The sequence below is a fragment of the Lynx rufus genome, unplaced genomic scaffold, assembly GCF_022079265.1.
Source record: "Lynx rufus isolate CCGP_SWC_20201006 ecotype Redwood Valley unplaced genomic scaffold, mLynRuf1.p SCAF_5, whole genome shotgun sequence".
Taxonomy (NCBI): Eukaryota; Metazoa; Chordata; class Mammalia; order Carnivora; family Felidae; genus Lynx; species Lynx rufus.
In genome coordinates this window covers 117,332,667-117,357,130 of record NW_025814867.1, presented here as the reverse complement: position 1 = coordinate 117,357,130, position 24,464 = coordinate 117,332,667, and the positions used below count along the sequence as shown (strand labels likewise).

Genomic DNA, 24,464 nt, shown 5'->3' with positions numbered 1-24,464 from the left:
CAATGCTAAATAGATGAGGAAGTCTATTTATTCTGGGATATGGGATTTTAAATAAAAGAATCCTGTGATTTCTTTTAAGCCATGGAGCTACATGGCAAGGGTTTTTAATCCTTGTTTAAACTTAATTATATGCTTATTTAAGATCTTAATTACCAAAAATTAGTTTTAGGTTACCAACAATGAATATAGAGATACAACATCACAAAAAGTATCTTCAAGTCTTTTACAACTTCTGAAAAATCATCAATGGAATGTGCAAATATGTTACTATTGACTAAAAAGATACTTTATTCATGTGATGATGAAGTAACAACCTATCTATATGAATAAATGCTATAAATTTCTCTATAAAGTAAAATTAAAAAGGAATTCCTAAAATAGAATCACCATCCTACTAGCTATTAAAAAGTCAATCCTGGGGCGCCTGGGTGGCGCAGTCGGTTAAGCGTCCGACTTCAGCCAGGTCACGATCTCACGGTCCGTGAGTTCGAGCCCCGTGTCGGGCTCTGGGCTGATGGCTCGGGGCCTGGAGCCTGTTTCCGATTCTGTGTCTCCCTCTCTCTCTGCCCCTCCCCCGTTCATGCTCTGTCTCTCTCTGTCCCAAAAAATAAATAAACGTTAAAAAAAAAAATAAATAAAATAAAAAGTCAATCCTGTACCCATAGTAATTGTTAGAGGAAAGAATGATGGATAATATAAATTTGGGAGAGCTGGGGTTTTTTGTTTTGTTTTGTTTTGTTTTGTTTTGTTTTGTTTTCTGTTTCTCCATGAGGAAATTCCTACCACTAGTTTGTCATGTTAGACTGTTCCCAGAGTTCAGAATGGTAACATGCATGTAGAGTAAAATGTTATCAAAACCATATGCATCCCAGGTTAAACTGACTTAGGAAAAATTTGCTAGTTGCTCAAAGTTCTAGGCTGTGAGCATAATGGAAGCAACAGGTAAGCTCAAGGAAGACTTGGTGTCAAGGTCTTGTCTACGACCTTCTGAGGCTGGGCTCTGGGACAAGTTCGCTCAACATAAGATAGCACCTAGCTGGATAGGTCCAGTCAGGACTAGAACACAGGTCTACTGCCTCTCAATCGGAGGCTGCTGTTCCTCCTGCATCAAAGGATAGAGTTGGACATGAAAGCTGCACTTATACTTCAAACTAAAATGATGGTACGTTAAAATATTTAAATATTAAAATAAGTGAAAATGGTTTATGCTCTGAGGAGTGTTCTGAAACCACTTTATTAATTCAGTGGTTCCTTTCAATGTCTGCTCTTCCTTTAGAAGTGCCAGAATATCCTACTTGTTTGTTGATTGCTTGTGAGTCTGTGGAATGTTTAATTTATTACCAAGTGTGATTAAACAGAAAGGTTAGAGATAAACAGAAGGGAGTACAATAGAGCCTTGAAAACCAGTTTGGACAAAGGAGCAGGCTTTGAAGTATAAATAAATTACTGTATATAAAATGGAATCTTTAAATATTGAATTAATAAATGTTTTTACATAAGTAGACTTCATGTTGCGCTACTTTTGAAAAATCAAAAGAATGAGAAAGATGAGTTAAAAGAGCATTCTATGAATGGTAGTAAGATTATTGAAAGGATATTGTTTACAAAGCTGAGCTGCTGCTTCTATTTAGATGTATAAACATATCGGCTTCTTAAATCTGTAATACCTTATCCAATGTGAGACTGAAGTATTCTATCTCTAAGGTTTCAATTGCCACAGACTTAAGTCTATAATTTTGGTAGAATTATATAAATTTTGGCATGAACTATTTAAATGAATCTCCTTTATTGGAAAAGTCTATTGGGGAAAAAAAAGAAAACAAGCAATAACTGTACAAAAAAAAAAAAAAAGAAAACAGTACATACTTATCTTATTCAGGAGAGTTTCCTATTTGGCACCAAGAATTATTCAAGTATCCATTGGGTCTTTAGAAATAAGTCTGTGATCACCTAAAAGAGCTGCCAATTATTGCCATATGTGAATGTGGTTTTTGTAATCTGGACACCTGTCCCCTAGGATTTGGACTAATAGCTCTAGCCTTTTACTTCTTATTAACTGTCAGAAAAGCTATCGGACAGGGGAGACATTGGTCAGTGCCAGCGTGATACAGATTTGGACAAGTGGCTGAAAGTTACAAAGCTCAGTATCATCTTAGCAAGAGTCTGTACTTACGGAGAAATAAGACTCAGGAAAACGAATGAATTTCGAAGTCAGATTAATTTTGGAGCTCAGTAAAAGAAAGATCCTTCAAGAAGTGAGGACAAGATGTGGAGGGAAGTCAGCCAAGTTTGTGTTTGCTAGTGCATATGGCAGCCAAAAAAATAAAAATAAAAATAAAACTGCCAGTATTGGGGGTGGGAAAAATGCATCTGAATAAAGAAGCAAAAAGGCTTTGAGCTACAAATTGGAGGTAATCATCTCAGTTTCCCCTGGGGGGACCCATTCTGTGTTGGTCCTTCCACCAGTAAATACAAAGATTTCAAAGGAGGATAAAGTTATTAGTAGCATGTAATGAGATGGACTGACATATCCACAAAGAACCAAGGGCAAAACATTGCTCTGGTTTGTCTATGTTAAATATAAGTTGCGTAGATACAAGATATCTATGGAAATCTCCAGTGTCACAAAGTGGTAGTTGGAAATATTGGGTAGAGCAAAGGGCTGGCTGAATAACTATCAGTAATGTACTTGGACAAGAGGATGCTCTTTTGTGAAATATTTTTGTGAACCCTCTTAAAAAATACAGTTTTAATGGAGAAGGATATTGCAATAATATTTTAAGGAGAAACAGATGCCTAATATATCTCAAAAGTAGAAAATTAGGAAAAGGCAAATGTGGTTTAATGTTGTTCAAATACACTGAGAAATCTGTTGATTTATGTCATAGATTTTAGAAATGTTTGGGTACATCATGAATGTTTAAATATGTATATAAATATATATTAATATTTACTAATGTCTAATATGTACTTGAAACTTGCTGTACTCTCGTTTAATTCTCATAAAATCCTGGTAGGATTCTTTTACTGTCTCCATTTTATAGATACAGAGAAACTGATATGAAGAGGCTTTGTAACTTGTTCAGTTATATAGGTAGTAAGTGATAGAGTCAAGATTTGAACCTGAGCTGCCTGAAACTGTGTTCCTCACAATTACAATATGCACATCAAAAACGTATCTCCTATTAGGGGTGCCTAGGTGGCTCAGTCGGTTAAGCGTCCTGCTTTGACTCAGCTCATGATCTCATGATCTCATGAGTTTGAGCCCCGCGTCCGGCTCATGCTGACAGCTCAGAGCCTGGAGCCTGCTTAGGATTCTGTGTCTCCCTCTCTCTTCCCCTCCCCCACTTGCACTCTGTCTCTGTCTCTCAAAAATAAATGAACATTAAACAAATGTTTTTTTTTTTAAATATCTCCTATTCATTTTCCAGCAATTGATGTTGCAATTTAAACTGTTGGTTCCTTGGTCATGATATATTTTTGTTGATATGCTCATAATTTTTCTCCTTTTTTGCTTTGGGATAAATAGTGTATCATGGTAAAATCAGGCAAATGTTGGAGTCCACAGAACACAGGTTTTCTGTTTTGGAGTCCAAGTATCTGGTTCATGTACAAATCAAAATCAATATTCTATTCCGAGAAGAAACACCCAACTCAGTGAAGACAGTTTTTCTAATGTGTCTCTGACATGGAACCTTTCTTTACCAGTATTTTATTGTAATCTTTTTACATTAAAAGAAAAAAAAACTATATAGATTGCTTGATCATGTTGTCTTCTCTGGAAGCCCATATATATTTTTTTGGAAACCCATATTTTTGATAACTAATTTCATCTGTTGACAATAAACAAAAGCCTGTAACAGAGAAAACTTAATTTGGCATTTTGCTTAACATGAGAATATAGGAGTCAGTTTATTTTTTAAATTTTTTATTCCATCTTCACTTTCTTTTTTTTTTTTAATTTTTTTTTTTTGAAAGAGAGAAAGATAATCTTAAGCATACTTCACGTGCAGTGTAGAGCCCAACGTGGAGCTCAGTCCCACAACCCTGGGATCATGACCTGAGCTGAAATCAAAAGTCAGATGTTCAACTGACTGAGCCACCCAGGTGCCCTGGAATCAGTTTCTTTACAGTACAAATATGGTAAATGCTACACAGTTTAGTACAGCAAATGCTTACTTGGCTAACTCAGTTTAACATATGCAAACTTAAATTGTGTGTACTTACCCAAAAATTCATTCATTCCCTAACTCAGAAAATAGGAAGAACACCCAACAACTTGAACAAGAAACTCAGATGCCAGTTCTTAAGGTTTCTTCTACCTTATAATCTTCATCGATTCTATCTCCAAGATCTATCAATATTTTCTAGATAATATATCTCAAATGAATACAGTTCTTTCTATGATGATAACTATTTCTCTACCTATGCCATAACATCTCTAATTTGGGCTATTTTAGTGATCCCCTGTGTACTCCATTTTTGACTCAGTTCAATGCATTTGCCCCTAGGAACAAGAATGATCTCTTTGAAATGTAAATCTGATTATGGTATACCTCATGCATGAAACCTTTCAATGACTTCCCACAAAACTTACTATATAAAAACAAGCCCTTAATATAACCTTCACAGCACTGCATGGCCTAATTTGTCTGCATGCCTCCCCAGACTAATTTGAGACTCTCTGTTTCAGCTTTACTTTTTTTCTTTCACGTTCAAACTCTCAAAACTCTTGCCTCAAGGATTTCACCCTAAAATGGTCTGTCGTCCATTTTTTGCTTCTGTCTTTTATATATCATATAAATCTTGTAATGTTTTGTATGTATCATGGAAAACGATAGTCCTTACTTTTAAGGTCAGATGGTATCCATATCATAATAATAATTATTATCAATTGGAAGTCCTCTTACTCCTTTTTGTTCTAAACTAAATATGTTCATTTAGGGGGAAAAAAGTTTCTTTAGGAAATATACCTCATGTTTTCTTTTATCCTAGGGATATTTGTTTAAACATAATTCAAGAATTTTTTAAAAGATGTGTTTAGAAGAAACTGAGACAGGGGTGCTTGGGTGGCTCAGTCAGTTGAGCATCTTGATTTGGGCTCAGGTCATGACCTCACAGTGATGAGATCAAGCCCCATGTTGGGCTCTGGGCTGGGAGTGAAGCCTAGTTGGGCTTCCTTCCCTCTCTCTCTGCCCTTGTCCCCCACTTTCTCTCTCTCTCTCTCTCTCTCTCTCTCTCTCTCAAAAACAAAAAATTAAAAGAGGAAGAAATTGAGAGTTTCCTTTATTTCTAGCTTTAAAATACAACTTACAGGGGTGCCTGGGTGGCTCAGTGAGTTAAGCGGCCGACTTCGGCTCAGGTCATGATCTCACAGTCCGTGGGTTAGAGCCCCGCGTCAGGCTCTGTGCTGACAGCTCAGAGCCTGGAGTCTGTTTCAGATTCTGTGTCTCCCTCTCTCTCTCTGACACTCCCCCGTTCATGCTGTCTCTCTCTCTGTCTCAAAAGTAAATAAACGTTAAAAAAAAATTAAAAAAATAAAATTAAATACAACTTAAAATTACTATTAATCATATATATAATTACAAGTTAAGTATATATTACATATATTACATTATATAGTTCTGCATTTAATACCTAATGGAACACATAATTTTAAAAAAAATTGTCCTTCTTCCATTTATTTTCATCATAAAGCTTTATAATTTGTTCATGGCATGAGAGTGATTCTTTAAAGGGAAATTTATTCCACTAAGATGTTTATGATTTGTTGAACCTAGTAATTGTGCATGGGAAATACTATAATGGGACATTACTATGGAGAGATGAATACAGCTTTCATTCTTCTCTCAAAATGTATTGGTTGCTTTTTGTGAGCCAAGCATTCTAGTAGGTCGCAAGGGATAAAGGTGGAGGGGGGGATCCATGAAGTGCTTATTATCTTATCTCACCGCAGTAATAATATCATAGGAATTGAGTTTTAAAGAGCAGAATGTTATTGATACATATGTTTTATGAAAGCATGATTAGATCGTCAGTATTTAGTTTGTATGTGGTTCTGGTACTGCATTGCTGTTACAAGGCATATCAATTATCAACTGAGTTGAACACAGTTTGGGAAGAAGGATTTCAGATAGTAGGAATTTCTCTGGCCGGTAAGAATGCAGATTGTGAAATGTGAAGGCAGGTCAGAATGGGTGCTGGATGTGCCCTTGGGTGACTTCAGACATTACTGAACATGAACTGAATTTCTTTTAGTCACAAAAATTTATTTTTTGTTCTAGGTGTAGCTCCCTACTATATATCAAATAAACTGAAAGCATTATGAAACTAAGATTTCCTTAGAAGGAAAATGGTATGGATCCAGCTGTTACAAATTATGTGCAGGCATTTTCAGTGTACTATTTTCTAGTCCTAATTAATGAAAATTTTATTGGTTCCTAAATCTGTTGTTAGTTAGTTGGGCTTAATGTGTAATCAGAGTGACAAGTACAGATTGGGGGCAGTGCAGGAGACTTTGCTAGGCATCCAAAGTGCATCAAATCTACCCCAAAGTCTTGGGAAAAGTGCTCACTTTTCCACTCTTGTTGGTATTCTGATTTTAGTATATGTGCTGCCGAAGCGAGCACCCTTGTTGGTATTCTGAGCATTTGCTCTTCAGTATACGCTGTGCAGAATTCCAAATACTATGTTATATTTTAGTGAAAATTACCTCTCAACTGTGTAATAGACAAGGTTGAATATTTTACTTTCCTCGGCTGCTTGAGAGTTCTTAATGTCCAGGAGACTAAAGCAATAAAGTGGAATTGCATTAGCCCTTTTAATTTTTTATTGGAAACTATTTAAGGGTTTGCCTTTTTCCCCCTACACAATAAAGCTCCTTGTTTCAGCTGGTAACATAGAGAAAGTAGAAAATTTATTCTATGGTGAGCAGGCAGACTCCTCTGCAAAGGCATCCCACTCACAAATAGCTTTCTAATAGACCTACAACAGTGAAGCATTCCCTCGTCCTGGTGACCAGAACTGTCTTTCATCAGAGCCATTCACCTGGCTAAACATAGGCTTGAGATTATTGTTGAAGAAAACTACTATCGACAATTACTGCAGTAAAATGAAGTAAGCAATTCACTGTGTGCCCAGTAAAATCTGTCTACTATCTTTATAGTCAAACTATGTAACTTTTTTTTTGTTAATTTTAGGGTGCTGGATTTACTGCCAATCTTCCATCAGATACCACTTTTACATTTTACAGAACGAGAAGTCAGCGGATACAAAACACCTAAGTATCTGTGTCTAGGAAATCCTCAGCCTTAGATTTCGTTTCTGCTTACAACACTTAATGGGATGAACAGTCAGTGCACTAATATCATTAAGCCTCAGTCATCTCCTCAGGAAAAATAGATAATAGTGTCTCACATGATCACTGTAAGCACAGAGGTGAAATACAAGTGCAGTGCTAGACATGGAGATTTTCGGTAAGGCATTTGTTATATTACTCAGAGGTGCGAACTCTTTCTTCAAGTAGATCTGGGGTAGGTGCTGCAAACTGATAATGCAGTCTGCATCGATTTTCTTTCTTTTGTCTTTTTCTTTTTTTCCCAATCTTTATTTAAATTCCAGTTAGTTAACATACAGTGTAAAGTTAGTTTCAGATGTAGTTTAGTGATGCATCATTTACATACAATGTAATGTATGCCTGAGTTTTCAAAGGCTGCTGGGTTAAGATGTGACTTAATGTCCCATCCCCTGTCCAATCCCTCACCTCTGTATCCTCATGTCCAAAACCAAAATCCCTAAGTTTGCAGAATATAAGAAGACAATTATCCTAAATGAATTCTCAAGTCAATCAACACACTTTTAAATAGTAACTCCAAAGAGTAGGTGGAATATATTGATCTCTGGATTGAAGAAATACTTGCAAAATCTTGTCAGTGGTTTTAATTACAAACACTCACACACATACACACTCCTGCATGCAGACCCCTTTCTCCTTCCTTCCCTCCCTCCCCCTTCTCTTTCTCTCTTTATCTCCCCACTACCCACTCACTTCAAGGGTGGCAACTCTAAGCATAGGTGACCAAATCTGAAACTCTGTAAAATGATCAAATAGAGTGAATGAAAATGGCAGACATCCTCCCACTTTTGTTCTTCATTCATCCTTATGTTCCAAACTTCTAATATGTCCGAGTTATTTGTACTAGAAAGGTGATACATGTTTGCCAGCTATAAGTAATGTGGTTTAATATTTCCTCTGTAATATTTTCTTTTCTTTCTCCCATTCTCTCTGCCCTTTAATTCTCTCTTCCTCTTAGATGAACATAAGTTAATTTAATCTTCTTATCCTTTTTATTCAATGCATCTATCTCCCAAGTTGCATGTAAAGTTCTAGGATAATATAGTGTTAACAATGCTGAAAAAAAGGGTTGTGCCTATATTTAGAAATTAACCACTTTAAAAATTTTTTCTAATTTTTATTCACTTTTGAGAGAGAGACAGACAGACAGACAGAGCATGAGCAGGGGAGGGCAGAGAGAGAGGGAGACACAGAATCTTGAAGCAGGCTCCAGGCTCTGAGCCATCAGCACAGAGCTCCATAGGGGGCTCCAGCTCACAGACCGTGAGATCATGACCTGAGCCAATTTCAGACACTTAACCGGCTGAGCCACCCAGGTGCCCCCAAAAGTAACCACTTTAAGGAATTCAAGCCTATTCTTTTTATTTTCATAATGCCATTAAATACTGTTATCTATTGCTGTGTCTCCTGCCTATGAGATTCTTCCCTATATTTTGAGAAGTTTATTTCTACCTTAATTAGGGAATAGGGAGAGAGATTTTGTATTTTTGACATATATATTAAATAGACGTACATATGTCAAACCTTATAGTGCCCTTTTTTTCTTTGAAAACTTCGTATTCTTATGCAAAAAGTATTTTTTCTTGAATAGGATGGAATTAATTTTATGTAAAATTCAAATATATAGACATGCTGTCCTATACAGTTATGTACATTCATGTCTTTCCTAAACAGTTTCAAAATAGATGATTGGTTGAAATTTTTATGAAACACTTACTTAGCTAATAGTGTTGTTGATCCCATGGGCATCTGTTTATGGTCATCTATTTACTTTTGGTGTTTTCTTGAGAAATCCATTCTTATCCAGCTAGGGAATGAAATTTCAAAATATGCTGAGTAGAAATCTGTTTTTATCTTGGAACAAATATTTACTTTAAACATAAAAATGAAATGAAGAAAAAAACCCTAGAATTACACGAATTCATTTTTTCTTCTATGTTACCTTACAAATATTAGCCATTTGTAAATATTGAATTCAAAGCAAATATTGAATACTTTTAAATTGCACACTTCTAGTTGATAATATTTTGTGATCATAAACTGAATACTTAACATATAAATGACACATTACTGGTTTATTTTAAATCTCTCACTTGTTTTTAAAGTTTATTTATTTATTTTGAGAGACAGAGAGTGAGCAAGGGAGGGGCAGAGAGATAAGCAGAGACAGAATCCCAAACAAGCTCCACTCTTTCAGTGCAGTGCTCAATCCGGGATTCGATCTCATTAACCATGAGATCATGATCTGAGCCAAAATCAAGAGTCAGAGGCTATGGGGCGCCTGGGTGGCACAGTCGGTTAAGCGTCCGACTTCAGCCAGGTCATGATCTCGCGGTCCGTGAGTTTGAGCCCCGCATCGGGCTCTGGGCTGATGGCTCAGAGCCTGGAGCCTGCTTGGGATTCTGTGTCTCCCTCTCTCTCTGCCCCTCCCCCGTTCATGCTCTGTCTCTCTCTGTCCCAAAAATAAATAAACGTTGAAAAAAAAATTAAAAAAAAAAAATAAAAAAAGAAAAGAGTCAGAGGCTTAACCAACTGAGCCATCCAGGCACCCCATAAATCCATTACTTGACCACAATATTGTCAGTCATTTTAATAAATTTCACAAAATAAAAATGGAATGGAAAGCTGATAGATTATAAGATGTGTTGAAGTATAAATGTGAAAGTTGCAGAGGTGTTTCCTCAGGAAAAAAAAGGACATTATTTTAAAATAAACTAACCTAAAAAGTAAAGCAAGTCTAAAGGACCTCTGATACAATATAATGATGTCACCATTTCTCAAAATTCTATATGGTGATCTCTTTTGGAGAGTGTATAGTTAATGATATAACTAAGAGGGCAAATATTTTTGCATCATGTCTTATAGCATTCACAGAATTTTGTTTTGTTTTGTTTTTCCTCTGAGTTTTCTACTTTTTATAGGTTCCCTTTAAATTCAGGATGTAAAAAAATTGTATTGTTTTCTGTATAAATGTTCCTAAATGAGATATAGTTACTTGAGATAAAAAATGTGAAATTCACTGGGGTGCCTGGGTGGCTCAGTCAGTTAAGCGTCCGACTTCAGCTCAGGTCGTGATCTCATGGTTAGTGACTTCGAGTCCTGTGTAGGACTCTGAGCTGACAGCGCAGAGACTGAAGCCTGCTTCAGATTCTGAGTCTCCCTCTCTCTCTCTGCCCCTCCCCAGCTTGTACTCTGTCTCTCTCTCTCTCTCTCTCTCTCTCAAAAAGTAACCATTAAATTTTTTTTTTTGAAATGTGAAATTCACATTAGTGAAGCTACCAACATTCACAGTCGACAATAATTTCTCCCATGTTGCATTTTTTTAAAGAAAAGAGAAGAAAAAGGGAACAGAGCGGTAGAATAGAAACAAGAACTAGTAAAAACCGTGGTGAGAGTGTGTGTGTGTACATGTGTGTGTGCATTTGTGAGTGAGAGTGTGCTTTTGATGTATAAATCCAAGCCACACATGTAGTATGCATAGTTTCTTACTTTCCTGACATGAGCCTAAAGCTCATGACTTGTGTCTCAAACTCCTACTCTGGGTGATTTCAAATCTATTTTGGAAGTTCTGTTTTCCTAAAATTATTTCATGTATTTATTTTTCCTAAAATTTGTATATAATGGTAAATATTGGAGTGGTGACCTCTCCATGCTCTAGCTACGGTTCCAGTGCAGCCTGGAAGATCCTGATCTGTTGTAGGGCCTACTGAAACATAGAGGTGACTTACCTCCTCCAAAACCCCTTCCTAGAAATAGTTTTCTTAGACATCCCACTGCTCTTCAGGTCTGAAGAACACTTCTGGCACTGTTCCGAAAGAACAGGCTGTCTCTCAGTATACCTGAGTATAGATTTGGGCCCTATGCATTTTAGGGCATAAACATGGTTTTGTCTTTCATATCCGCCCCTTTCCCCCTTTTTAAGTATTTACCTATTCGTTACCTACATCTTCCTGTGAATTTGTAAACTTAGTTAATGGAACTTGTTCTCCGGCCATTGATAATTAAGGGTAGAAAACTCAGCTAGTGCAACTCTTAGGAAACACAGCTCTTCCTTGAAGGTGGAGGGCAACTGAAAAGCCGGCAGAACACAACAACATCCTTAGGATCGGGGGCTGTTTTAGTATTCTCTTTGTGGTGAGCGTATTATTGGACATATTTCAGTTTTACTGGCACCTGTCTTGCTAAATCTGATGGAACAACAACAAACACAATAAAGTCTTGTTACTCGGCTATCTTTGAGCCACACTAGATTGTGATTGATTCTGTTGTGTTTAATGGTATGGTGGCATTTTGCCTTAGGCCTTTTTTATTGAACAGTGGAAGGAACAGAAGAAGGAAACACTTGATCACTTTGTAAATGCTGCACATTGCAGGCAGGGTTTAATGACTGAACATTGCCACTTCCAGTGTATTGAAATGCCTGGGCCTTGCCTCAAAGCATTGTACCTCTATTCAAATGGCAAAGAATAGAGTTCCTGTAAGATTGTGGAGTGCAGCTCATTTTGGGAATAAACAGTTGCTTTGACCTTGTACCGGCAAATAGACCCTGTCAGGCCTGGAATTGCAAGGCCAGGAAATCATCTGTTTAGTCAGTGCTGGTTCTGGTCATTAGTTTGTGTTTATGGCTGGGAATTGATAATATAGCCCTGTGTATATGGAGCTAAAGTCTGAATACTAAAAGGGACCTATTTACCAACAGCTTTATTTTTTAATTTAAAGTTAATTCAAATTGAAATGAGCCTTTTAACCCTTAATTAGGACCATGTTTTCTCTTAAAAGTCAACCACATTAGTCAACTGGAGACAAAATTCACTTTGCAATTGAAAGGCTGTGTACTTTCTTTCAACAGTAGCCACCATGGTTTACTAAGTGCATTGGTTTTCCTTTCACTATGGTAACTTGACCCATTCTCAGTATCAGCCTGGCTCAAACCCATCAATTAGGACTTAGAGGAAAGTGTGCTATGTAATTTGGGAATAAGGCCAAGATTCTATCTTGAATCTTTTTTTGTAATTATTATTTATTGTATACACAGTGCACATAATACTCTCTATTTCATACTTTTTCCTTGTTATTTTCCAAAGCTGATAGTTTGTTATTTTACCCCCCTTTTGACCTGCAATATTTAGTTCCTGTTTTATTGTTACTTCTTCATAAATATGGAGTCAGCAGATTCCCAAAATATTTTTAACTCATTCACTACAAATTGGTATTATTTTGGCTTCCTTCTATTATATTATTCACATTTTTAGTGTTTCTCAATAGCAAATTAACATTTGGCAGGGGCTTTCTCATTTTTGTTCCACTGTGGCCTATCTTGGGGTTTTTCAAAAAGTTTTGGGGTTTATTCTCAGTAACTCAGCACTTAAAATAAGGGAACTAAAATCTAGACTAGCAAGGAAAAGACAAGTAAAACCTCACTGCAGATTAACAGAAGAGAAATGTATTCTCTTGAATTGTGTTTTCAATAGTGTGCTCATTTCCCTTGTCATTAAAAAAGAAAAAGAAAACGCATCATCTTACAAAATTAAAGAGAATAATTAATATCAATATTTTTATGCATTGCCATAAGATTCCCCAACTTTTAAACATCCTACTCTATCTGAAATGTACATAAAATCAAATATAGACTTACTGTGCTATTGGTGAAGCTGAAACTATAAAACAGGGAATTATCTGGTGGTCAATTTATTTTTCAATGCATTCAATCATGAAATCAGTACATCCTTTGAATACATTCTGCTCTGACACAGAAAAAACACTGAAAACAGAGCAAAAACCTGTCATTTCTTTTTCAAGTATATTTCTTCAAAGTTAGAAGAGAACCTCCTTTGTCTTGTTACCCTATGTGGTTTTATAATTTCAGTGGCTAATTTTAATCCTTAAAGCAGTGATGAAAGTGAAGATACTTTGATATACAGTATTTATTTTGTCTTTCTACTTAGAAAGTTGTAAGAATCCTACTAATTTTGGTACACAAAGTATTAACCGTTCAGAGTGTCAACCTGAAGAGTTGTTAGAGGTAAGCTAGCCAATGTCCAGCATCCAATAAATGAAAAATTAGAAGCATAGAGAGGATAACTGATTGCAAGGTCTCATTCACTTCAAAAACGCATCTTATCAACTGCTAGGTGCTAGACATTGAGCTAGACGCTGGGCATACAAAATGAATAGGAAGTAACTGTCTCTGGATTGCTCAGAGTCTAACCTAGGAACACATAGTAACTACAAAAATGGAACTTCAGACTTATTTCTAGAACAGGAAGTCACTTTCCCAAAGACCTCATTAAAATTTGAATACACCTGGACAGTGACTTTGAGATAACACCTACTTAGGAGAAAAGATTACATGAAAACTTGCATTTCCTACTACCTAGTCCAGAGCTCTTCCTATAAGATGCTGAAAACAACTTAATGTGTTGGGTTAGAAAGAAGAGAAACTGAAGAATTTTTTGGTGAAGATAACACTAAAGTGTATTGAAAATTGTCTTAGCAATTACACTTTCAAGGGAGGAGATCCATTTCTAAAATAACCGTGCCATATAGAATTGAGCTTTTTAAAGCTAAGATTATAACTTCTATCACTGTAGGACCAGACACAATAAAGTGTCTTGGTCATTTTGGAGATTAGCACATATGTGTTAGAGGAATATCGATAAACAAAACCCAAACACTATCTGAACAAGTCTCATTATTTAGTAAATCCATGGTGATATCCAGTAAGGTTTGAGGAAGTGATACCTCTGGCTTTTAATGGCTATTAATTTATATTCATGGATCATCCTCCTTTTATTTACCAACACAAAATCAAAGACGAGAGTTCCTGCCACACTTAACTACTTCGAAAATCTTCATTACAGGAAGGGAATAAAACATTTATGGGAACACAAAAACAAGGCGGCAGTTTGCCTCAAACAGTATTAAACTGTTGAGGTACTCCTTGGTTTGCCCACCCCGAGACTGAAACCTGTAAATAGTTTTACCAGTGTTCTTGTCAGTCAAACACTGATAAAATTATAACCTAGGTTACCTGAAGAAATCTGTAAATCAGAATTCTGTCATTTTGGCAGTAGGTTTTGAATATGTGTATACCTATCTTACTTAAGTATTGTTTTAGTAGCTGGCTTGCACCAGGGAAGATCTTAACTATTTAGCATATTATTATTATTATTATTATTATTATTATTATTATTATTTAAAACTTAAGAGCACCTGGGTGGTTCAGTCAGTTAAGCATCTGACTTTAGCCCAGGTCATGATCTCATGGCTTGTGAGTTCCAGCCCATGTCAGGCTCTGTGCTGACAGCTCAGAGCCTGAGCCTGCTTTGGATTCTCTGTCTCCCTCTCTCTGTCCACCCCCCACCCCCATCACCACCCCACTCACACTCTGTCTCTCTCTCTCTCTCAAAAATGAATAAACATTAAAAAAACCTTAAAACTGTATAAATCTGAATCACAACTCTTTTTGCCTGTTTTTTTCCTTGATATTCTATAGTAAGTTGACTAAGATTTCCCATGAGTAAGAGAGAAACATTACTTTCTATTCCTTTACCTGATTTTTTATATGCTGAACCTTTCAGTCTCTGAAATAATACTTAAGTGAAAGAAATGTGCAGATTGCTTTATCACTAGTTTTACATTCAAGGATAAAGGAAGTTCTTTGAAATTACAGTCATTGCTTTTACCACTCAAAGCAAGATACTAAAATACAAGTATTTATGCCCCTTAGAAGTAAAATTTCACATTCATTCAGGAAGATTTTTTTGTAAGACGAACAAAGTACAATAGATAGATAGGTATTTAAGCACAAATCAACCTCAAGGAAAGGAGATTTTTACTGGGAAAAATTCAAAAGTAAGTACTTTTTGTAAAGGATTTCTCCATATGCATTTAAAGAGAGTGTTCCCTAACAGTGTAATTTTACTAGTGGATATAAATTATTCAGTCATACTCTCAAATTTTTTGAACAATTTTGGTAAAAGATTTAAAGATCCTGCTTGTAGCAAGAAGGAAAAATGTACTTGTATGTCTCCTATAGGTAGCGGGTCGTGCTGTTCCTGAGGTTGGCGGACTCAGTTCTTCAAGCAAAAACACACTCACCCATCTTCCCGTAATAATGTTAGACATCAAATAGAAAATCCTAGAGAAAGGCGAGAAAACATTACCCTTTCTGAAATAGTTTCTTACTAGGAGTAGATGACAAAAGACTTGGCATTCATTTAATTAAATAAGTTTTAGATGACAATTCTTCAGTGTCATAGCAGCAGCTTAGAATTTTAGAAAAATAATTCATGGTTCTAGAGAATAATTTGCTTTCAATAAGCAATCTATATAAAATTAAAAGCCAAAAAATCTCTTACATGTTATTAAATGTTTATTTATTTTGAGGGGGGGGGGTGAGCAGGAGGGGGCAGAGAGATAGGGAGAGAGAGGGCGAATCCCAATCAGGCTCCACACTCAGCATGGAACCCAACACAGGGCTCAGTCTCCCAACAGTGAGATTATAAACTGAGCCAAAACCAAGAGTCAGATGCTTAACCCACTGAGCCACCCACGTGCCCCTTCTCTTTCAGATTATACCACGAATTCTTTGTTATCTTGGAGATGCTACTTTTTCTGTGTATGCTCTAATTGCCCATTCTGTAAAATTAGTAGAGTAACATCTGTTCCAGTGATTTTGACACAACTGCTGTGAGATTCAGTTGAGACGGTACATATGAAAGCTTTTCAGAAAGAGTAAAGATGTCTACAAAATTTAGGGTGTTGTTACATAATCTATCATTGTATTCTGCATATAGTTGAAACTTGATAAATATCAACAATTTGGATAGGTAAAGCCTATCAGCAAGCTACCAGGTGCTGGAAGATACAGAGTAGAGGCTGTCCCTGTGTGTCATCCAAAGTCCTGGAGCTCTGGGTCCTCAGACATATAATGCACAGACTGGCCAGTGTGATTTATTGGGATCTTCTTAGCTCCATTAGTCTATAATTCTATTTAGTACCTCTCAACTGCATTCTCTGCTTGTCTTAGATCCTTTGGAAATACTTTCTGCTGTAGTGATAAAAAAAACTTGCCCATGGAGAGCTACACAAATAGGGTGTTATTCTTCTGACATTCTAAGAAATATTGAGAGAGGTGCTAGCTGAATCAGCAAGTGCAGATTACACATCTAATTTTCTTGGCCTTTAACTTATTGTCACATGTAAACCATTATGCCAAGAATCAATGCTGGAATTATATAGGTAGAATGGCTTCTGTTACATTTGGACCATCTTCTTAGGAAAAAAAAAGATATTTTAATGGCTTTCGTCAGATTTCTGTTTGTATCTCTTTGCCCATCTTTGGGCTATCACTCTGTTCATCCATAACTATTTGCAATTACGTCTGTGTAAGGGAGAACTTGGCAGAGTGTGATTGTGAACAAAATCAAAATTCTGTGAGCAAGCAGAAAGCAGATTTAGGTGTTTAGTATGCAACCAACAGTACCCATCAAGTTCTTCTACTTAACCGCTTGTCTTTTCCTGTTGATCTATTTGTGTATTTAATTATGCTACTTACAGGCCTTTTGCTATCCTTTCATGATCTTTCTTAAGTGAAATTCCTTCTCTGTATTTCCTCCAACAGCTCAATCAGAATGGAATGTTTGCTCCTTGGGGCCTGTGTCAAATGTCTGGTGCCCACTTTAATTTCAATTGCAAGGGCCCTTTTAAGGTGGACAGAACTAGGGACATTTGTATCTTCAAGGCTAACAAAAAGCCTGAAGAAGAGTAAATGATTAACAGATATTTATTAAGCAGAATGTATATGTGTCTACCTATCTTTTACTATTATTATATCTAAGGTTATTTAATCATTTAGATAAAGTCTAGTTACTAGTCTGTGTCACATTCTTAACTTAAAGGTTTATTGACTGTAGCTACTTTCAAGTTATTATTAGAAGTCCTGTGCTGTAGCTAAGAAATGATTATATGACTTGCCTTTTCTTTAACTATCACAGAGTATAGCCATTTATAATATTGACAAAAAGTGATTGTTTAGTGAATACCTTTATGCTAAATGTTGTAAAAACCATAAAAACCTCAAATAAAAACATACAGATAAACTTACAAGCAACCAAAAAACAAAATACACTGGAACAGTGCAACTCAATCTTTTAAACACTTGAGCATTGCCATCTTGCAAACTTAAAGGCACTCAGTGAGCTAAATTGAAACCAGAAGTTAAGTGCTTAGTTTGTTTATACTTTATATCATTTCCCCTAGAGGCGATATGACATGAGATATGAGTGGAAGTTTCTAACCAATGCTTAGGAAGAATGATCAAAAGTTTATGAGCCTACTCCATGTTTGGTCAGGGCAATAGAATTTATCTGAGTGGCTCTCAATGTGGCACCAAAAGTTGTTCCATTTAATGTAAGATAGTCCTAGAGTGGCCATTCTTGATAGAAACTATAAAACAGCAAGACTAGATTAATGATTGCTATCATTTTAAGTTATTTTAATTGTTTATCTTGATAGTATATTTCCCTTGACAGTGTATTTCTCAAGAAACATTCAGTAGGAAGATACACTGTTATGGATATAAAGTGTTACCTTTCAAAATGCATTTAATGATTATAAAAGTTAAGATTTGTTCACACAGGCTTTACTTGAATGCAAATAACCTGTTTTTCACAATATGAAGCTGACATAGGAAAATTCTGGGATTCAGATCACCTACAGGGCATATTTTACACATAAGTGCTTTAAACCATCACATCTCAACATAGCATTGAAATTGAGTTTTAGAGATTTAAGAAATCATTGACTTCCAGAGATACTCTGTAGGAAACCTAAAAAATGTGGACCCTGATTTTATTTATTTATTTATTTTTAATTTTTTTTTTAAATTTTTATTTATTTTTGAGAGAGAGAAAGAGTGCAAGCAGGGGAGGGGCAGAGAGAGAGGGAAACACAGAATCCAAAGCAGGCTCCAGGCTCTGAGCTGTCAGCACAGGGCCCAACCGGGGCTGAAACTCACAAACCATGAGATCATGGCCTGAGCCAAAGTCGGCCACTTAACCTACTGAGCCACCCAAGTACCCCTGGACTCTGATTTTAATCCTCAAAACAGTGTCAAGAGACTTCTTGCTAAGATTTTCACTATGATTTCAGTTCTCCATGTAATTCTGAAAATAGATCACATAAACCATTACAGCATTTTGAATTTTACATCAGATTAAACAAAAGCAATACAGTAGAGGCGTATTTCTGTAAAAGCAATAAATATATAAAGAATACTAAATGGGCATCTGAAATCAATATTTCATGACCGGTTCATGGAGCTCAACAAAACATGTCATTCAGAGATGGCCAGAAAGAAAGAAGAGGAAAACAGTTATTTAGAAAGCTTTAATCTAGTAATTATTTACAAGTAGATCAGTTTAAATAGAAATTATATGTCACTATGTTTCTGAAACACAGACAAGGAAATTTTTAAAAACCTTCAGTGTAGGCCACGGCTGTAGAAGTTACAGCACTGGAACAACACTGTCAAGGCAGAAAAAAAAAAAAAATAGCTCATGAGAACCGATGCATCAAGAATCTTAAAACAAGGAAGCCATGATTTCTTCCTTTCAGTTGCTTACAATTTGTGGGGAGGGAGCCATACACACAGAAATCAATTAGAGAGTGAGTGTGTAATGTAGTGCTAACTGCACGCAGATAATGTACACATTGCATCATGTTTTAAAAGGGAATGGCTACATGATGACATGGCTTTGCTGTATTTTTCTCCACAAATAGTTCAATGCCAAGCAAAGCTGTGAAAACATGAGCTGGAAATTTCATCACACTCTAGTGCCAAAATAATCTAAATCTTCAGGGTTTTTTTTTTCCCTTTAACATTTGGTGCGAATTCAAATGTATATATGTGGAGAAACTACACTGGGTCACATTATTTGCTTCTGTAAATTCTGGAAGGAAAAAAAAAATGGATTTTTTTTTATTCCTAATGAATTCTTCCCCTAACATTCTGAAATCTGTTTTACGTGTTTTGAAAAATACGCTTTCAAAATTATCACCGAATCTTAAAAGAGTGATTTTGTTTGTAGCTTGCCGACCAGGTTTCTACAAGGCTTCGGATGGTAATGTGAAATGTGCCAAGTGCCCACCGCACAGTTCTACCCACGAAGATGGTTCAGTGAACTGCAGGTGTGAGAATAAGTACTTCCGAGCAGACAAAGACCCTCCATCCATGGCTTGTACCCGTGAGTAGTTTTGCTGCAACCCATGCCTCCATGTTTCTTTTATTTTGTGTTTTTTTTTTTTCCTTCTGGTTATTGTGCTTCTTTCTTCTTTTTTTTAAAGCATTTGGCCCATTTCCTTCCGTTATCCGTGTGCAAATTGAAAGCTTTCTCTGCTTCACTCTCCATGCTGGCTCACCACAAATGCAACATTTATCACGCAAAATGAATTAGTTTTTAAAGCACTTCCTGCAACAGGACCCCCAGAAAGAAAGAAAGTTTTCTGTATCTTGGTTTAGATCCTGTATTACATTTGACAGAATAGGGGAGGTTATAGTCATGGGATTTGTGTTTTTACATTTCTATTCCCTCATGTTACATGTAGGTCATAGGTCACAGGGAAAAAGGACTAAGATTTATAAAAGTAATAGTAAAGTTTTCATAACTATTCACGAGGGCATTGAATTTAGTAGTAAATTCCCTCATTGGACTTTGTGAATGTATCTTCAACTTTGAGTCAAAACTCCCCCGCCCATGGCTTGGGGACGATAGTGCTCTTGAAGCCATGTGTCTATAATCTCATGGATCCTCTAAGGACGAATTAAAAGTATATAATAGAGACAAGATGGTTATTTACCTCTTTTGGTTCCATTGTAAATTATCTATTTCCCTTGTAGTAGAAAACAGAAGTGAGGCTCATTAATCTTTGTTGAACTACTTTGCAGGACCTCCATCTGCACCAAGAAATGTTATCTCTAACATAAACGAGACCTCGGTCATCCTGGACTGGAGTTGGCCCCTGGACACAGGAGGCCGGAAAGATGTTACCTTCAACATCATATGTAAAAAATGTGGGTGGAATGTAAAACAGTGTGAGCCATGCAGCCCAAATGTCCGCTTCCTCCCTCGACAGTTCGGACTCACCAACACCACAGTGACAGTGACAGACTTGCTGGCACATACTAACTACACCTTTGAGATCGATGCCATTAACGGGGTGTCAGAGCTGAGCTCACCACCAAGACAGTTCGCTGCAGTCAGCATCACAACCAACCAGGCTGGTGAGTACGTGCTCGATGCTTTCTGCTCCCGCCATCTCAGAGCCGAGTCATGATTTTGACAGAGTGTGCAAAAAAGAGTGGGGAAGGCAAAGGTTTGAAAGAGTCCCAGAATGTTCTCTTCTGTCACGTTTAAGCAGTTATGCTACTACGTTCAATACCTCAATTTAATTCTTCAAGTAGGAATAAGTCATATTTATTAGATGACTTTAAACTAGTTTAATCCCTTGTTTTTCAATTTGGAATATTTAAATAACCGCGGCTCTGCAGATGGTTCTTGTGGGGCTCCTTGAAACATTTTGATATTCCAAAGAACTTAACAGACATTGAACCTTAGTTTGCAGAAGGTTATATAGGATACCTAAAACTACAAAATATCTTTACCGTAGTTATAATTATATCATATTTTTATATAGTTATTCTGTTGCTTTATGTTCCTCTGAAGCTCTAAGTATTATAGCTCAGATACAGATAATTCTGATTAATTAAAAATAAGAAAATAAATCCATTTTATTTGATAGATATAATTTGTATTTAAAAATTCAAAGTAGGGAATTTGTGGAGAAGCATGGTGAAAAGAGGTCTTAGTAGAGAACAGTTGGAATCACTGACCTAAAAATGTTTGCAAATATAAGTTACTTTTATATCTTCTATATTTCCTGCTGACAATCTTTTCCCAGTTAAAACAAAACACTATATTGGCAGGTTGTAAGCAAAGGCCCTTTAATATGGAATGGAAAAATGAAACAACAAGCAAACTTCTCACCTTTCTTTATCTTACATCCACAATATTTCTCTTTTCTTCACTGTTAGTAAATCTTGTTCTTTTAATCACCCCTTAAATCTTCTATGTGTTTTCTCATTCTCTGATAATTCTTACGATTTTTTTAGTATGGCTTTTTTTTTTCAACAGTGTAGTGTCCAGAATTACTGATGAGACTTTAGTTGTGATTCTCTGAAACATGTGGAAGGGTTACTCTACACAGTATATGCAAGGGACATATCAGTGATGCCCCTTTGAAATAAGGTGATCACAATGTTTCCATTATTGATAACTGTGATGAATGAATAAGAGTTTTCTTTTGTAGCCAACAAAGGCTGTGCGAAGTTAAGCTGATAGGTGTTTATTGTACATAATTGTTGCTGTTCGGTATCATAATTAGGGATACTACATTCCAAGCAGTTCAAGACAGAAATATCATTGCATCCTTTATGCACAAATAAATAACGGAGCCAAAAGGGGAGAAAAGGAAGAGACATGATGCGCCCTGAGAATGCTTCAACAAGGACCAGTTTCTCTTGTCGGCTCCCAGATGGGCTCACCCCTGAGCCAGAAGTCAGGATTGAGAGGCGACTCTGCCTCTTAGCTGCATTTGGCTTAAACTGCCGAAGCCCCTCTGCTGTCTTCTGGGACTCGCCCTTCGCCCTGAGTGGAAGGTGTACTGGATGCCATAGGGAAAGGGAAAGAAAGAGAGAGGTCTGAATTCTCTCTTTAGCTGAAAGTGGTCTTAGAACAGCAGCCAAAAAAAACAGCTGAAAACACCACTTTTGTTTCTCTCACGTGGCTGGCTCAGGAAGATCCTTAAACTACCAAAGGCACACAGTTAAGAGATGTCACCCAGGGCTAATGTTCAGTAAGTATGCACCAGTATGACTTTGCTGGTTATACTAGTTCAGAGTAGTTCCAACTACTTCTGCAAGGGAGTTAGGCAGATACATCTGTATCGGTTCATTTCTCAGGTATCCTGGGTAGCCCCCAAAACCCAGTATCTTAGCTCCATAATCCTTGCCCGTAATCTAGCAGCCGAAAGATAAATGCTGGCGTAAGAGGGGGGTCTTCAGGGCTTTGCACTGGAACACCTCCTTCTTGAGGGGTCCTTATCCCTATTATGTCATTGATAGGTATTTTGTGTATAACCCCTGCCAGAGTCCACGTTCACCTGTCTCTTTCTGATTCCAAATCCCTCTTTTGGTCCTACTTTCCTTCTGGTCTCCTATATTGATGAAAGTCTTACACTTTTACATTGTCTCATGGTGATATATAAACTTTATCTGTGGAAAAGACAGGACTTTTAAGGGAAGTGTGCTGAATCGTTTTTTAAATCTTGCTTACTGAATCTGTGTTTTTTCCCCCACTGGAAGCTAGGTCTCAGACCAAACAACATATGCTTTTGCTTTGCTTCAGTTAATGGTATTTAAACTTTGTAACTAATAATATTTAAAAATTTGCAACTTCAGTTTATGTAACTGTCTTCCATGAGAGAAAAAGATGAGTAATGCCATTGCTATATATTGCATGATTATAGCTTCTCATATTCAGTGAACACGGGAATTTTAAGAAATTATAATTATGTGGCAAATGGCTTTCCCCAATCCTATATTTCATGCTGATTTACTACCTTGTTTAAAATAGGAGCATCAATCTGGGTTATAATTATCTCCCAAGTCAAACAAAAACGTATAAAAACAAGCAAGAGCTCCTTCTTTCCTATGTTATCATTGGCCTCTGGCTTTCTGACAATGCATTTATCAGGAAACTAATAGTTCCAGATATACACACTGAATGAATCTAGGTAAGGGCAAACAAGAACAGGCCAAGACATTAAAAAATAAATGGGGTTGACGCTTCAGCCCTCCCAGTTACAAATCACAGGGTAAGACAGATTCAGCAGGGATGATATCAGTTACTCTCTCTAACCCCACTATCATTTAAAAAAATAATCACAAATTTGTCTACACGATGCACCCCAGGCATTTATATATTTATTTCAGGGCATCTGTATCGTTTTGTGTGCCTGGGGTGCTAGAGGTCTTTGTTCCATCTTCAAATCCCCACAGTAAGATATATAAGCAAGATTAGGAGTGATGCCATTTCTCCAGGGAGTTTTCTTTGTTTTGCTTTATTTTTGTTCTTGTGAAGGTTAATGGACTGGTAGCCTTGAAAAATGAGCTCTCTACCTACTAAAAAGATATGGCTGTGACAGATATGATGCCATGGTGTTTAAATTCCTCCTAGTCTCTCTATCTTTGACAAGGATATAAAGGGAGAAGGTGAAACGTGTCCCTTTGAATTTCGTTTGTGAGATTGAGTTTGTTGATTTTTCTCTTGATTGCATTGTGAAAGCCGTGTGATGACCACGTGATAAGGCACCTTCTAAATTGTAGGGGATTATGTTGTAAATTCGGATGTTAGTTCAATACTTTCGCAAGGTATGCCAGTGCGATCAAAATCATGGTCTCTCCATAAAGATTGTATCTATCTGTGAATCTATCAGTCAAACATATCCAGAAAGAACTGCAAATTGCAAAGCAAAAATCTGTAAAGTTATAACTTAGTGTAAATTGTTACTTCCTGTTTTTGTACTTGCATGAGTGTATTTACCTTTCACTTCTGGAAACAATCATTCCACTAGTGAAATATCAGTCTGCTTATTCTCAACCTCCATCATAGAATCTGCCCCCTTTTCACTATCCTATAGCATGTAATGATTCCAGACTAAAATAGGGAGCACTAATAGAGACCTTAGGGGCTTTCAGTTTTGAGGTCCACCCCACCCCCATTTTATAGCTGGAGAAACTGAGATCCCAGAGGCTTTTCTTTTTTTTTTTTTTTTTTTTTTTTTTTTAAATTTTTTTTTTCAACGTTTATTTATTTTTGGGACAGAGAGAGACAGAGCATGAAAGGGGGAGGGGCAGAGAGAGAGGGAGACACAGAATCGGAAACAGGCTCCAGGCTCTGAGCCGTCAGCACAGAGCCCGACGCGGGGCTCGAACTCACGGACCGCGAGATCGTGACCTGGCTGAAGTCGGACGCTTAACCGACTGCGC

At 36.8% G+C, this 24,464-nt stretch overlaps 1 protein-coding gene across 1 annotated transcript in view; it reads left to right on the top strand.

Moving 5' to 3' along the window:
* EPHA3 (EPH receptor A3) overlaps positions 1–24,464 on the top strand; it is a 352,910-nt gene that overhangs the window by 204,397 nt on the left and 124,049 nt on the right. The window contains exons 4-5 of the mRNA XM_047099501.1: positions 19,447–19,602; positions 20,304–20,639. Coding sequence (XP_046955457.1) covers positions 19,447–19,602; positions 20,304–20,639 — 492 coding nt within the window. The remainder of the gene's footprint in view (positions 1–19,446; positions 19,603–20,303; positions 20,640–24,464) is intronic.